The 17,366-nt window shown below is 41.0% G+C and overlaps 2 protein-coding genes across 5 annotated transcripts in view; one reads left to right on the top strand and one right to left on the bottom strand.

The window, feature by feature from the left end:
* Positions 1–17,366, top strand: part of TNFRSF11B (TNF receptor superfamily member 11b) — a 142,594-nt gene that overhangs the window by 106,353 nt on the left and 18,875 nt on the right. Inside the window, exon 1 of one of the 4 annotated variants that reach the window (XM_045003949.1) lies at positions 6,904–7,101. The exons of 2 other annotated variants lie outside the window; for them this stretch is intronic. In XM_045003949.1, the coding sequence (XP_044859884.1) occupies positions 7,072–7,101 (30 nt within the window). In that variant the 5' untranslated portion in view covers positions 6,904–7,071. Of the gene's footprint in view, positions 1–6,903; positions 7,102–16,497; positions 16,616–17,366 lie in introns of those variants that run through there. One more of the 4 variants, XM_045003952.1, reaches the window with a different exon arrangement.
* COLEC10 (collectin subfamily member 10) overlaps positions 1–17,366 on the bottom strand; it is a 164,062-nt gene that overhangs the window by 78,188 nt on the left and 68,508 nt on the right. The window lies entirely within an intron of this gene.

Raw genomic sequence — 17,366 nt, forward strand, 5'->3', positions numbered from 1 at the left:
TTTTGATAGATTTAAAAATAAATATGCTGCCTCTTTCAGAGCATCTGCGGTAACTAGAATATATGTTGATCTGGTTAATGACAAATTCCTGCTTATCAGATACATGGGTTTTATTATTAAACTGGATTTTGCACAAGAAATGAAAGTTGTCTGACCAGATTCAGTCTCTCTGAATCATATTGCAGGATGGCTTCTGTCCACTTTCAGACAGATCAGTTCAAGGGGTAAAACATGGCCAAAAAGATCAGCTCGTCACTGAGTAAATAAAAGAGTCATTTCCTCAGAACTGGTTCCTCTGATATACTCAGTATTCTCAGATTCTTACCTTTGCCCAGGGGCGGCTCTAAGAATCCGGCCGCCCCAAGCAGGGCGGCACGCCGCAGGGGGCGCGCTGCCGGGCGCCGGTCCTGCGGCTCCGCGGGACCTCTTGCAGCTGGTCCGCGGCTCCTGTGGAGCTTCCGCAGTCATGCCTGCGGGAGGTCCACCCGAGCTGCGGGACCAGCGCACCCTCCGCTGTCATGCCTACGGGAGGTCCGCTGTCCGGCGGCTCCGGTGGAGCTCCCGCAGGCATGACTGCGGAAGGTCCGCCGGACCCGCCTGCCGCCCTGCCGGGAAAATGCCGCCCCACGCGCGTGCTTGGTGCACTGGGGTCTAGAGCCGGCCCTGCCTTTGCCTTATTTTCTAGTTCTTGCATTCTCTCTTCAAGTGATTTTTAAAAAAATTCTAATTACAGCTGTTAAAGTTGTCACTGTAGCCAGAGTGTCCTCTAAATTGAATGTGATCAAATACTGCAGTGAGGATGCCATGTAAGAACCTAAATAGAATGGAGTACATTACTTTCTGCATTCTGAAGCTTTTACGAATGTCTGTATTTCACTGCCTATGGCTGACAATGTGCTGATATCTAATATTTTATGCACCAAGTCTACTTTTTTATGATTATGTCCTTCATTTCCTTCACTGTGACCTTCAAATTCTATGATCCCACATCAAGATCTGCCTTGATGGGGCAAGCATCATCTTTGCCTTCCTGAATGCATAGTTTGGAGGAGGAGTTTTTCCTTTAAGCATGTTTGCTCCACATATCTGCCCTTTAGTATTCCCAAGAGAAATGAGGTAAAGCTTCAATTGAAAAACTGAGGCAAGTCTGCTAAAAAGGAGTAGCAAACTATAGAGCTAAAACCAATACATCCGCTTAGTCTGTATATATGCACAGCCAGCCTTAGTTCTCTGTTATACAGCACAAGTTTTATTACAATAATGATATTAATGATTTTAAAAACTCCTCTTCTATTCCCTCAATATATGTCTGAATCAAAACCTCTCCCTTTGACCTGCTACCCTGAGTTATACTGGGATATAGTCACTACAGTGGCATGATATCAATGCACCTAATTTTACAGCTGGAGTAATTGTTCTACTTCACTGACAGAATCTGAACCATATTTACCCGTGTTCCCTGCCCCACTCCATTTTCTACCAAATGAACAGTGCCATTTCTTCAATGCTCCATTTTGAAAGTTCTTCTTGGACATTTCAGATCACCACCTATTATAACTTTAGCAGAATTGTTCATTTTTAAGGGATGAGCCTAATGGTTGGTAGAATTCCAAATTGCTCTCTTCTTGCAGTTACTATTATGCTTGCTTTGCACAATGTATCCGTCTGAGATCCTCCCTCCTTAACTGGACATAAATCTATTACTGGTGAAGCTCTTGATGTCTTTTAAATGTAATCTCTGGTGAACAGAGACTCCTGTGTTTGAAGCCAGAATTTTCCCACTGTTTGTTGATTGAACTCCACAAATATCTCATTGAGATCCTGAGATGACTCAAGGTCACAACATTCACCTACCAGCACCGAGTCACTGGTCTGGACTTCTGAATTTTTCCAGATAGCAGACAGGCTTAAAGAGCAAACCCATTTATAGACCCAGTTATTATAATGATGCACAGGAAGAAAAATAGATTTATAACAATCATAACATACAAAACAGTAATACAAATACTGAGAATTAGAGCTATGGAAAGACAAATACTGGATACTGGGTCTATGACTACTACTAAACCAATAAACTGCTATCCCACTCGAAGCACACCATTCTAGAGCAAAACATACAGCAGCAACAGATTTCACTCTTTAACCTGAAATATAGAAGTTTTATGTATTGACACAACTCTTGCAATTACTTATTCCTGCTCTCTCCATAGTTCCTGCTCCCTGCATAATTGTTTATTGATTCCTTTTTTAATGTAAACCAGCCATTTTTCCTGTAAGAACTACTTGGGTTTCTTTATATGCACACTGACTATGTTAAACTTATTTCTAGAAAGAGGAAATCTTAATGTGTAAGCTTCTTTTCATCCTACAACTTTTAAACCACTTTAAGGAAAGGGAAGTAAAAGCAATTAACTTTTAAAAATAATTTTAAACCTGTGTTCAAACACCCTCCTATGGGATGTGGTCACAAACATGGTACTTGTAAAACACTGCTGAAAGCAGTTTGGTTGTTATGTGGACAAGTCTTTATTACAGGGTTTGCTACCTTGTAATATGAGTCCAAGCATTGCAAAGCATGTCTTAATTAATTCCCAAAGGCAAAGTGGGAATGTGTTATGGCAGTTGTGAAAACATTCTAACTGCAGGTTAGACCTTGTAGTTCTGCTCTGAAAAGTGACTCTAAAAATGGCATCGTGGGATTCTGTATTTATTGTTGGTCCATGCTTTCCAGATCAAATTGCTCAGGTATAAAGATTTTTTCCCCCTTACCAGCCATGGTCTCACCATGATATCCAAAAGTTAAAGCTTTTCAGTTCGTGCACCACCATCTGTAAGAGATTCTGTCAGCAAAATGCTGCCTTCCTTTACCCCTGGCCAAACCCACTGCCCTCCCTAAATTAGGCAGACTTTGGCCCTGCATGTGCAACTTAATTAATTCTGGGGAGGATCAGAGACCTCAAAGAGAATCCAGCTCCCTCACTCAAAATTGTGTTAGGTTTTCAGTGATAATGGGAGTAGAAACATAGTAAAAACATTTTTCACTAAAGTCAGCAGATCTGACTCTGAAAACACAGAGGGAGCAGAACTTTTGAGGAAAAAGATGCCATTTTTATATGGTCACTTGTCAGACCATAACCACACTTTAAGCTAAACAGTTTTTTTAAAATGTTGTTTTAAACTTTGTGCTAGTGTGTTGCATGGCAGAAGAGACTTTCATCCCTAGAAAAACCCCGATAGGTGCTGAACAATAAACTGTATGTATTCTATGCTATAATAGTAAATAAACATTTGCATTAGCTCCTATGGGCTTTGTCATTTTGTTGGGATGGGCCCAGATCCTCAAAGGGATGTAGTTGTCTACCTCCCATTGATTTCATTTCTGCTGAAGTCAGTAGGACCTGGCACCCTAATTACTTTTGAGGACCTGGACCACAGAGACTGAGTATTCCTGGCAGACAGCTAGAGATGGGAAGATACTCACTGAAGTAAGTGAAAAGGCTCACAGATTCATAGATTCTAAGAGCATTGTGATAATTTAATCAGACCTTCTGTATAGCACAGGGCATAGAACTTCCCTAAATTCCCACTGACTTCAGTGAGTTTTCATTCAGGTCCATAAAGCAGAAAAAACATTCCACTGAAATTGTGACACTGTTCTGTTACTCTCATACTATCAGTAAGTATCTCATAGGCTGGAACTAAATATGAGTTTGGTGCTTTGCATTTCTCAGTTGGGAGCAGGAAACTTCATCCACCTTCAAGACATGGGGCGAACTCACATCCTGGGTTCCTGTCCACAACCAGGAGAGGGGACTCTGCAGTGTAAGCCTCCTGCAGCCTTTGCTTCACTGGGATGCTCAGAACTAAATGATAAAATCCCCAAAGTGGGCAGGACTGACCCAGGAAGGGCTAAAGCGAGGCTGGTTGGGACGGGGAGCAGTCCAGATTTAAGGTATGTCTCCACTGCAATAAAGAGGTGTGACTGCAATACATGTAGATATATTCGAGATAGCTTTCCTCTAACTAGATCAAAGGTAGCTCGAGTAACAATAGCGGTGGAGCTGTGGTAGTATGGGTGGTGGCAGAAGCTGGCTGCCCAAGCACGTACACAGCGTCCTGTCCTCTCCTCTCAGTGCTAGGGTTTCTGTTGCCCTTTTCCAGCTTCTCCCCTATCACATACAAACAAACCACCCTTAGATCAAAGCTGGCTTGGGTATGCCTACGTAAACTGAAACCACACCTCCTGATTACAGTGTAGACATATCCATAGTTCCTGTCTTAGGCAGCTGGTGCTGGAGAGGCTGCTATGAAATTATGGTTTAAAATTGGCTTCCCTGTGAAGCCCCTCTCCAGCGCAGCTGGCCCACTGAATATGGCTGAATATGGCCCATTTTTAAAAATATTGTTTTCCAGAAGAAATTTGGGGGCAGATCCTCAGCTGGTGTGAGTCAGTGTGTAGCTCCTCTGAAGTCAGAACTAGACCAACGTGTATCAGCTGTGGATCTGGTCCAGAGTGCCTTGCCAACATGTAAGTTAAAATATAGATCTAGTATATGATAATACATGTGTTAAGGGAATAGAAACCACTACAAGTAAAATATTACAGGAATCGTTGCAACACACCTTCCAGGTGCATAAATCATCAATTAGCTCTTACATGGCTAAATAACAGAAGCATTTCCTCTCTTCTCAGTGCCAGGGTTTCTGTTCCCTTTTTTCCTGTTTCCTCACAGTTACTTACAAACAAATCATCGTTCGTTCAAGTTCCTCAGATTTTTACAATATATATTAGGTGTTGAAGCGGGTAATTGAGTATATTGATTTCTAATTTAATAACATCATGACACAATGCCTGCTAGGAAATGGTTCCTGCATGTGTGCAGAAGGATTCAGATATACTTTCTTTGCTCTGTTAAAGTGGTCACTTCTGTTATATTACTTAGTGTAAATGCCTCTCCTGCTTAGGAGCTTTTGTCACACAGTGTGCAAGCTTTCACCTCCCTGGGTTCTTGCCAACCCCCCCACAATTTTGTGGGCCAACTACCAATAGGGCAAAGCTGCAAAATTCAGAGCCAAATTGGTATCCGGATTTCAAACACTCCAAAGTTGGAGTGTCCATGTATGAAGTTTTGGTCCATTAGAAAGAGAGATATGTGAAATGTCAATCCATACCTAGGGATGGATTCTATCCCAGTTCCCCCCAAAGTTTGGGGTATGTATAATGGGCTTGATTTAGGCCCACTGTTTACTCCCAGCATTTGAAAGCTATTAGATTTTAGTCCTCGCCAAAATATTTTTGGACATTGTATATTTTATGGAGGGACAGAATGAGAAAACTGGAACACTTCTGAAAAAGTCATCCTGCTAGAGCGGGAGAGAGGGCATACCAAAGACTTAGGATCTAAGGAGCTGAAACTTTTTCCCCAAAGTCAATAGCAAAACTCCCATTCACGTTAAACAGGCCCAAAGGACAGTGACAGGCTTGGTGCTTCAGTAGTCAGCATGAGTGAAGAATAACAGTATTTTGCATCTCTCTAGCATCTTTACGACTAAGATTTCATCTCAATAAGTTTCACAAACATTAAATAATTAATCTTCACCACAATCTCCAATTTAAATAGGGAAACTTAAAACCAAGGAGTCAGAGAAATTTGCCAATTTCTCCTCCCTGGTGTAAGAATTTAGCCCCACTCTTTCCCCCTTTCACAATATCTACAGGTTTTGGGAAGGACATATACTTCCTGCTGCTTTTTTTTTTTTAAGGGAAATCTTCTTAGTTCCAATTGGCTCTGATCCTGCATTCTTTGTGCATGCAAAACTGCCCTGGTTTCCAGAGGTGCTGAGCAAATCGGAGCTCCTGGGAGTTCTCCGAAAGTTTGGGGCACACAAGGAAGGCAGGATGGGGGCCTATGGGGCTTACAGAAAAAAACTCACATATGCACGTACCCTGCCATCCATTTCAATTTCAGTCAAATGTAGTGAGGAAAAGACCCAGGCTCCCAGCGCTGGGGCTCTGACTACACTGGCGCTTTGTAGCGCCGCAATTTGCAGCGCTGCAGAGGGTGTGTTTTCACACCCTGCTGCAGCGCTGCAAATTTGTAAGTGTAGCCAAGCCCTAATGAGTGCTGACCCCCACTGACATCAATGGGGCTACTCCTGTGAGCAAGTGCTTGCCAGTGTAAGGGTTCCACAGCTGGAGCCTTTGTTTTTTTCAGATTATGAATGCCTTTGTCCTTTCTGGTTATCATTAGCCTTGGAACTTCTGCATGTTCCAAGCCCTGTACAGCTAGGAAATAATTCCACCACTACTGCACTCCCCCACGCCTTCTGCAAAGCCCCCCTGTGCTGCCTTCCCCTGCATCCTAGGGACTGAAGAGGCCTTTACACCTGCAGGCTGCCCACCCACTTTACTGCCCAGGAAAATCACTGCTGAGGCCCCCGGCCCAGCCAACCAGGGTGGATGGGGAGAGAGGAGGTGGCTTGTTACTTTCCTGCATTAGAAGGAAGGGGAGATCAGTGGAGTCCCCTGGTTTCCTACCCACGCCCTGCCCTGCAGGATCACCGCCCTCCACAGCTTTGGGAAGGTTGCACCGGCCGATGCACAGCGCTAGAGGTCTCTGCACCGCAGGCCGGACGGAGGAGATATTTTTAAACCTGCCTCCTATTAGCCCAGGGCGGCCGATGACTCGCCCTTGCCCTGCCTGAAGGTGAGTGACTCCCCCTCCCTAGAGATCGGGCAAGGCAGGCAGGCAGCCGACACCGCCCGTCAGAGGCCAGCCCCTGACACTCCCTCCTACGTTTCCCAGCCTGTGGTGAGCTCGGAAAGGCTTCCATTAAGTCATCAAGTTTTACAGTTCCTTAAAAAAAAAAAAAAAAAGACACGTCCAGTCTGGTGATGGACAGGGAATGAGTGATCAAAGCTGAGCTAATGCTTCCTGTTGCAGCAGGGGCTATATATACCGTGCCTTTCATGTTGGGGGGATGGCAGCAGCAGGCAGCTAGGGGACCGGAGCTTTCACTAACTCCCTGTCTAGGCGTCCCAGCGCCCTGAGGTTTCTCACACCGACCACAATGAACAAGTTCCTGTGCTGCACGCTTGTGGTAAGTCCCTTCGCTGAGGCAGACAGGAGCCTCTGGATGGCTGAGAGGGCAGGCTGCAGATCCACTCTTCCCTCGCCTTTTTCGTTCGCTCTTCGTTCTGCTAAACTTGTTCAGTTTCATCACAGTGGGCTTTTGTGGTAAGATTTAAACTGGGGCAGGCGCTTCCAGCGTCAGGAGAAAAGCAGATACTTCTATCACAGAAGGGATTGGCATCATTTGCTTTGCATTCATGTTCTTTCCTGTCGTACTCCTCCCCTGTCTTACCAGGCTCCCATCGCTCTTGTAGTAGCATGAAATATATTAGCTGGCAATTGATTTTTAGCTGGGGATGTTTCTTTTATGACTTATTAAAACTCCGTATTTGCCTAATCTTCCTAGTCAGTGTTGGTTATTATTGCACTAATGCTGATCAGTATCTCCAGGTCTTGGGAGAACGTTCTTGCTTTAGGACTTTCTAAACTGCTCAATTTTGCTTTGTATACACAAACATATGATGAATTATTAGCTATTTAGCTGTTTGGAAGTTAAAATTGCATTAAATCCATTTTTAAAATGTGTACAAACTTCTACTGTGTAATAAATATTTAAATAGTATTTGGTTGTTATAAAAATGGACTATTACAGATATACAGTAACTTTCTAGAATGTCTTAGCAACTATCGTGGCATTAATCTCCAGGTAATCTCTGATCGAGTTAGAACTGAGTTACACTTATTCTAAAAGTTCATTAAAGTGCATGTGTGTGTGTATATGCATGTAAAACAAATTACAAGATTTCCAGTCACTGATGAGTAATACATGTGTATTACTTTGGGTAGAATTTACTGAAAGAGTTTTTTGAAAAATAAACCAAAGTAATTAATGGGAGCTGGAGGAAAAGCAAAAATTGTTATGTTTATGGTCAGCAAATTGAATTGTGGAATGTCAGCAATAATTTGTTACCAACTTGCCTTCCCATCTGTTCCTTAGAATGTAGTATTGTTTAAACATTTTAATGTAATAGATTCCTAGTTGACTGTAATATAATAAACTGGTACATTTTCTAAACTATTAATTTACAATTAAATTAAACTTGATCTTCATTTTAGAGCAGCACTGATATCACCAACAGACTTTCATGCACCAAGGGATGTAAAAAAAATGCCAAAAAGTTGTTACTATATCCTGTTACTAGTGCCCCACTTTATCCCATCTCCTAAATTTGACTTCTCTCTCTGCTATTTTGGATCTCTAATATGACACCCTTTTCTTGGTGTGCCTGTCATATGTAGGTAGCCATGGCTTTGCAGTCCTCTAGGGTTTGAGTTTTCTTTTCATTTTTTGTTTTTGTTTTTTTACTTTGTTTGTTTGTTAAAAATAGAACACTGAAGTTACCAGGAGAACATGTGGAAGAAATTGCTGTGACTTTAAACTAGAGCCATTGTTTTAATCTACTGTAGCAATTTTGATGCTTTCTCATTTATATTTCTCTTTGGTCATGATTCAGTCTCTATATTGAATAGGATTGCTACTAACTCACCATCTTCCTGACCAAACCTGAAGAAGAGCCCTGTGCAAGATCAAAAGCTTGTCTCTGTCAGCAGCAGAAGTTGGTCCAGTTAAACATAAGAACATAAGAATGGCCGTACCGGGTCAGACCAAAGGTCCATCTAGCCCAGTATCTGTCTACCGACAGTGGCCAATGCCAGGTGCCTCAGAGGGAGTGAACCTAACAGGCAATGATCAAGTAATCTCTCTCCTGCCATCCATCTCCATCCTCTGACAAACAGAGGCTAGGGACACCATTCCTTACCCATCTTGGCTAATAGCCATTTATGGACTTAACCACCATGAATTTATCCAGTTCTCTTTTAAACGCTGTTATAGTCCTAGCCTTCACAACCTCCTCAGGTAAGGAGTTCCACAAGTTGACTGTGCGCTGTGTGAAGAAGAACTTCCTTTTATTTGTTTTAAACCTGCTGCCTATTCATTTCATTTGGTGACCCCTAGTTCTTGTATTATGGGAATAAGTAAATAACTTTTCCTTATTCACTTTCTCCACATTACTTATGATTTTATATACCTCTATCATATCCCCCCTTAGTCTCCTCTTTTCCAGGCTGAAGAGTCCTAGCCTCTTTAATCTTTCCTCAAAGAGATTACATTGCCCACTATGTCATCTTCCTGGAAGAATACTATGTTTGTAGCAGTAATAATTCTATTCAGTGTAGAGGCTGCATGTATCCATGACATGAATTCATACCCATGACATAGGTTTAGGTTATCTTGGAAATCCTACTCTCACTATAAGATGGGTAATTTTAACTAGAGATTAATACATGATTTGCAGATCTGATGCATCTTTCCAGAGATGTTCTGTTGGTTGGGGGTTTTTTTCTCTTCACTTCCTCATCCTCACAGAGATTGTGAATCGTAGCTATGAAGAATATTTAGTTCACTGTTTGTCAAACCCAAGAGCAGCTGTCTGTCTGTTCAGACAGCTGAAAATGGAATAATACTAATTTAGACTTCCAGAGAGCCTGTATCCACAATTCTTAAAGTAAAGGTGTAAATACTGACTAAACAAAAGCTCTGTAAGGTAGGCTAGATACCTCATTTCACTGACGAAGAAACTGAGGGCTTGTCTACACAGCAAGCTATTGAGCGGCAAGCTGGAGTACTGTAGGTTCATATCCTGGCTTGTGTAATGTCCTGTGTGGACACTGCTACAGTGCAGTGAAAGTCCCTGAGTGTGGATAGAGTACCACAGTTTGAAGTAGAAGTGCATTAAAACACACTCTGAAACTATCATAGCAAAGCACTTGTAGCAATGTCCACATGGCAAGGTAGTGTGTGGCAAACCGGTGTGATAGAGATTCATGCTCTGGCTTGTAGCGCAGTAACTTGCCATGTAGACAGCCCTGAGACAAAGGTTAAGATCCACAGCTTTCAAATACTGGTGCCTATAGTTAGCACCTACATTCATATTTAGCTACAGTATCTAAATAAGTTCCTGGTTGTCAGAGGTGCTGAGCACATGCACCTTTCATTCAAGTGAACTAGGTAACAAAGTTTGAAAATATGTACCCTAAATAACTTGCCTGGGTTAATATAGCAAGTGTATGGCTGAGACAGAGAGACGAACCAGATCTCCAGGTTCTCAGCCTTGTGCTTTAACCACCAGCCTACTCCCTCTCACGTAAAAGGGGAAAAAGTATAGGCTAGATATATTTCTAAAAGATTAAGTTGGACAAGTCAATAATTAAGAGATCTCAGTTTATGCAATTAGGGTCTGATCCTATGATGAGCTGGAAGGCTCTGTTAATTGATATATATATATATATATATATATATATACTTGTCATATAGCTGTTGAATTCCATTTGCAGTTTAAGGGTATCTTTTGCATTTTTCCAGATGTGGAGAATACTGTACTGAATATGCTGCAGTTAGATTAGATGAAGAATTCAACATCGAGTTTAGGCTGTTGAGCGCTTTCTGGGACTGCTTCTGCTCCCATTGCAATCAGAAAACATCCCAGTAACTCCAAAGGGCCCAAGCCCTTTATGTAAAAATAAAATAAAATAAAAATAAAAAAAAAGATGATGATGGAGTTGTGCAAAACCTTTATGAAGCAATCCCAAACCAGATAAAACCTGCTTGGTTTTAGCTTCTATTGCACACCTGAAATGCAGCCTTTGTTTGCCAAAAGGTTTGCTGAGTTTGGGCTGAGGTTCAAGTGCACCCATGACAAATTAGGACTTTGGGTGGAAAGCATGCAAACCTCAGTCGTTTTACAAGTGTTTCATGGCAAAGCAAGTCAAGCTTGGTGTTTTCAGATGGGTTTCGCTTTTGGATTAATAACACTCCCCAAAAAAGTAACAATCAAGAGGTGCAATCCCACAAGAAAGAAAGCCTGGAACATTTTGCCCAAAGCAAGACCACATGTCTGTACAGATCTAACAATTACCTACTTAGAACTTGATACTTTGAGATGTCCACTGCCTTGAGTTACCATTGAAGTCTTCGGAGTTGAGGTTACTTGGCATCATCCAGGATCAGGCCCATAGGAAACATAACATAGTTCCTATTAACACGTAAACGTACAAGTATTTGAGACACCACAGTCGATAACCTGTGGTATCACAGAGAGTGTTGGGAGGTAATTGATGTTCATTTTTTAATGATGTAGATGGAATAAGATATTAATCATTCTTTGTTTGCCTGCACTGGTAAAGGTATCCCAGATTCTAACAAAGAGGTTAATATACAGTGGAAAGGAGAATTTTGCAATCCCTGTGAAGAGTATATGAAAAAAGGCTGTGATGTAAATTTAAAGTGGCTACAAGACTTTTCACACAATGTATAATGAAACCTCAGGACTCACCAGCATAAGATATTTCATGGATAAAAAGCTCAGCAAGATTTGAAAAGCACTAGATATATCTATAAATAAGAATAGCACCTGCAGTTACAACAGGCAAGATAAAACGTACAAGGTCTGTCAAGACTCCTGCTTCAGAGTATGAGATAATCATGAGCGGAGTTCAGGAAAAGAAATTTTCCCCATGGGGTCAAATTCTGTTGAATTTACTCAGAGGTGAGTAGTCCCAATGAAGTCTTTGAAGTAATTAGGATTTAGTAGTAAGGAAAGTGAGGAAGTTTAGGCCCATGCTTTTAGTATATCAGTTAGCCAAGCGACAGGATTCTCCCTCCATGCCCTTCCCCGATCTGAAAAATTTTGCATACTACCAAAGACAGGATGGTAGGATTAGAGGACCATTGATCTGATCCAGTCTGGCAATTCACTATGTGCTGTTTTGACTCACTAAACTATTAGTAGCATGAAGGCTCTTTAATGTCATTTCAGGTACAGTATTTCAATACTATAGGCCGTATTATGCCACTAAACTTTAAGCAGGACCTTCCCATTGATTTCAATTGAGAGTTCTGTTTAGGAATTGATGGCATGATTTAGCCCTCTGTTTTCACTTCATTCAAATACTCTGAAAAGCAAAGCCACAGAATTCTGAGATTCTACTTTGCATCCATTACAAACACTGGCAACATTTTTGACAAAGTGAAATTGAATCATAATTTATCAAGTAGGAAAATATGCTTCAGGATGGACTTGGATTCAAAACAGAAACAGATTTATCTCTTTCAGTAAATTAAACATTCTCCGATGGTCTGCTACCCAAACCACAAAGCCAAGCCAAATAGTAATATTTTCATACTCTGAAAAGCTACTTTCCCTTCTCCCAACGAAGTGATTTAAGGGAGCAATGCTTGAAGGATTTTGCTGTATTTGCTGTATTTTTGCTGTATTTCATTTTTAATTTAACAGAGAAAAGCAAGCAGTTATTTGTCTTACATTTGAAGATAAAAGGAAAGGGTGTGTACTACTTTGCATGCCCAAGGTCTGAAATTGAGTAATAAGATCACTTTATTTCTCTTTCTAAGACTCTTCTAGAGGCTCAGAGAAAAAAAAACTGTCTGAGGTTGCATTTGGCAGATCTTCTGACTTCTTTGTGCAGATTGATGTAAAGTGTGTATGAAAAAATGTTGCTCTAGGCCCATGTGTTGAGTGGCACTGCCAAAGGATTGCTTTTTAGGCTTCTGTAACTAATTTTGAATGATTAGTTAAAAGGCATTAAATATGTTAAACAAACCATATACAAAGATAGAACTATTTGAAATTTTGTTTAAAAAATCATCCAAGTTAGACATAGACCTTAGAGGGTTTCTGGGCATATCAATTATGGCTAAAGAATCATGTATTACTTCAATATTTTTCATGCCATTAATCAATTCAAAGATTATATGAAAGTCTTTAAGATCCCAAATCTTCTTGGAAGAGATCTAAATTCTGTGCGATGTTTAGCACCTCTTAGCAGGATTGGACCTTTAGGGTCCAATAGGAACCTTCATAGGATTGGACCTATGATATGACATCAGAGATCAATTTGAATTTCACCCACAAGATGAGTGGATAGTGTTCTTTTTCTAATGCATATGGCATGAGATTTTTTTGGTGTACAATTTTTTTTTTACCAGTATCATTTCAGAATTGAATTGGGTTTTGTTTTTTTGGGGTTTTTTGTGTGTGTTTAAATTGAGCCTTAAGTTCCAGCACACTGAGAAATAACTTCTATTGACCTTACTCTGTAGCAAAACACCCGTTGCTCTACATTTGTCCACTTGCTGAGTTTGTAGTTATGGTGTGAGGACTCAGTCCCACAAGGTACTCAGTAGCATTGACTTCAGAGGATGTTGGAGGAGTTCAGGAGTACCCTACAGGATCAGTCCTAAGTTGCTGTGTCCGGTTGGCTGTTTTCAGGTAGTGCCCTGATTTTCTGTGCAATAAATATTGGTCCCATTCATGGTCCTAGTTTCCCACTCCTCGGTCCATGGGAATCTTTCCATTGACTTCAGTGGGAGTTGGATGAGGGTCTGGGCCAGCCATGGTTGTGTGCTCCTGGAAGGGAGATGTGGCATTTTGCATCAATCTTCTGGATGGTAGATGGGGAGCCCTGACTACTAATGGAAAGAGTCGTGTGCAGCAGTGCTTGGTCTGAATGGTGGTGGCCAGGGGGGCTTTAAATCTGGGCATAGAAATCAGGGGAATCTTGAAAGGATTCTCAAAGATCCAACAAAGTACTTTGAAAGGCTAAATCCAGTGTTTTTAGTGTTTTTTTCCTCTGCTATATTTTTCTTTAATACTGTTTTTTTCAGAGCCTGTGTCTGGTAGTAGCATTGAATGGCAATTGTGATTTAAAGTGATAGTCATTATATGTACAAAGGTTGAGGCTAACTTTTGAGTTCATGATTTGGGTCATAACTGGTTACGGTAAACTCCTTGTGCAGTGCCTGTAGGGTCTATTACAGAAGTGGATGGGGGAGGTTCACTGGTTTGCAATGTGCAGGAGGTCAGACTAGGTGATCATGATGGTCCATTCTGGCCTTAAAGTCTATGAATCTATGAGTAAGGGATTAACTGGATGCCCATTTATTATAATTTTCTCAACCATTATTTCTGACTCACTTACATAAATTCAAGACAGACTGTTTTTTCCTTCAAAGTAAAACGTGTCTGTTTTGGATTTGGTGGTTAAGTAGTCATGAGTTAATGTGATCTAGTGCCAAATTCTGCTCTCAGTGAAACTGTATTGAAGTCAATAGACTTGTAGTAGTTTAAAAGTCCAGAATTTTATCCTTTGTATTTAGAGTACCATGAAATGGTAAAAAGTCCAAAGTCTAACTTTAAAAAAACCCTAACCAAAGCTCTGTTTCCCCCTACTTAAAATCCTCCTAAAAGCCTTTCAATTTCAGTATTGATGCCATCTAAGATCTAAAATACTCTAAAATCTTTGCTCAGAGCAGGACACATTTTCACTGTTTTTACAAAAATGGTCAGGCATATGCAATGTAGTTGAATTTCCCATCTTTTCTCTAAGTTCTGTGAATGAATTCAAGTCACTACTTTCCATTAACCAATAGGCATTCAAACAAGAGGTTTTCAGTCTGTCAATTTTTTGTGTTTTTTCAGATAACAAATATATCAATGCCTTGCATGGTGACAGGTTTCAGAGTGGTAGCCGTGTTGGTATGTATCAGCAAAAAGAACGAGGATACTTGTGGCACCTTGGAGACTAAGACATTTATTTGGGGATAAGCTTTCGTTGGCTAAAACCCACTTCATCGGATGCATGCAGTGGAAAATAAAGTAAGAAGATATATATATATATATACAGAGAACATGAAAAAATGATATGGCAATACCCATTTTTTTCATGTTCCTTGTGTATATATATCTTCCCACTGTATTTTCCACTGCATGCATCTGATGAAGTGGGCTTTAGCCCACAAAAGCTTATGCCCAAATACATTTGTTAATCTCTAAGGTGCCACAAGTACTCCTCGGTCTTTTTGCAAATATATCAAACTTATCTCTGGAGTTAAAATGATGGGCTGCATCTTCAGCTAGTGTCAATGGGCTTCACTGACATCAATGAAACTATGCCCCATTTACTCCAACTGACGTTCTGGCTCATCGATATAGTTAATTCAATATACTGGTTTTTTCTGTTTAGGCCACCAGCCCAACAACTGAGGCTGTGCTTTCATTTAGTCTAAAATGCCTGTTTCTTATGGGTGGAGGTGGGTGCTTAATATTTTTTTTCAGTCTATTCTAGCCACAGGCCTTTCACATTAATAGGAGTTTTGCCTGAATGAGGAATAGGCTTAGTCCCAGTGTGGGTTGGCGCATGGAGCCATCCGCTATATAAAGCACCATGCATACATAAGTTAGGAATGACCCAAAATCAAGCAGATGCAGAAAAATGTAAGCTCTTTGGGGCAGAGACTGTGTTTTTGTTGTGTGTTTGAACAGCACCTGCAACAAAGGGGTACTGGTTCATGAGTAGGGCTCCTGGGCACTTTTCTAATACAAATAATAATAATGCTGTGTAGTGCCTTTCTGCACATTCTTCTATAACACTTTTGAAACTCAGGTGGACACCTAACTGTGGATTCAGAAGCTTAACATTAGGCCTTCAGTTTACACAGTTCTGACCAGAATGCCAAAAGTGTTGTATCTTAAGTTGAAGATATTCCTCTGAACAATAGATTTCCTTGCCGCAGTCTTAAGGGGTCATTTTGCTGGGCCTACGGAACTGTGGTAAAGGACAATGAGACATGGGAATGACGTTCTCTGAATGTATGGATGAATAACATGGCACTGGGTTCAAACTAAGTGTAATATCTGCTAGAACATTGAGACACAAATTTGATTTATACCTGTAATGTTACTTAAAAACCTTTAACGAAACAGAATGGCATGGTACTATGTACTTAAGGGTGAGCCAATGAGTGACAGTCTGGATTATTTCATTTATACGTCTACACAAGGTGCGTTTCAAGGAATAGAAGAAGAATATTGCCTAGTGCCTGTGATGTTTTTTTCTTTTTAAAACAAGCAAGCAAACAAACAACCTGGCCTGCTGAATGGTCTTCTTTCTCTTTTATATCCATATTTAGATTATTATGAGTGCTGCTCCACTACAATATTACACAGGTATCTGTGCTTACCAGGGTAGAGATTCAGATGAGTAGATTCACCCATGCACAGGTCTATTTGGTTTTTTTATCCCCACCAGAATGGACCTCGGTTATCCCAAAAGCTATATTTGTATTAACTCCCCTCTGAACCTGGCTGGAAGAATTTGCTTATAATCTTTAATGCGTTGCATCATTTAGGACCAGATCCTGCAAGGCAGTGTGTGCCCCCTCTCTTCCTCACTGTATCCCCTGCCATCTGCCCTGATTATGGGAGCTGAGCTCTTTTGAAAAACTGGCCCAACCCCTACAACAAAATCTCATGCTTGCCTCCCCTATATGGTCTTCTGTGGAAATCGGCAGCTAGTGACAATGGGACAAACCCTGCTCTCCTTACTCATACATGTCACAAGGGAAACTCCTGGGTGCTGAGCACTCTGGGAAATGTGCTCCTGTGTGCACAAAGAGCGAATGAATGGTAAGCGCTAGAATTCTACAACTGCAGTAAGAGATGGCTTGTCTTTTATGGAAGCATTCGGATGCATTACAGTGTAGAGATATTCTGTGCCCAGGACCCGCTGTAATTTCCATTCAAGCTGCATAATAATTTTCACATAATGCCAGCTTCCCATCTGCGCTGGGTAATATCTGAAGCTCTCAGAGCTCCATAAACATCTAAATTACAGCATTTGGCTTAGAATTGTCATTTCAGTTTCTCCACCCCACACTGAAGTCTGACAAATGCCGCTCTAATGTGCTGTGTATGCCCATGCCAGTGTTTAGGATATTTGGGAGGGTGGTTTCATTCTTGCTAAATGAGCTGTCTGATGAAGGGAAAAACAAACCCTAAAAGGAATCTTGGACTGTTAACAGCAACGATTTATGAGATTATCAAGACTTTTTTCTTACTAGAGTAATAGTCAGAGGTTTACCAAGGGTGGGTATGTGGCTCATCAGTGAACAGCCATTCATTTTTCAAAAATGTACTACACCCTCTTTTTAAATAGCTTCTGTGAATCAGATCCAGACATTTAAGAAAAATAGAGCTGTAAATCATCAAGACAAATTCGAATTAGAAATAAAGCACCCATTTTTAACAGTGAGTGTGATTAACTATTGGAACAAAGTACTGAGGGAAGGGGTAGATTCTCCTTCTTATTATGTCTTCAGATGAAGACTGAATGCCTTTCTGAGAGACATGTGACCATCATGGAGTCCGCTCTGTGGGC

Source organism: Mauremys mutica, chromosome 2 (genome assembly GCF_020497125.1).
Source record: "Mauremys mutica isolate MM-2020 ecotype Southern chromosome 2, ASM2049712v1, whole genome shotgun sequence".
NCBI classification, from domain to species: Eukaryota; Metazoa; Chordata; order Testudines; family Geoemydidae; genus Mauremys; species Mauremys mutica.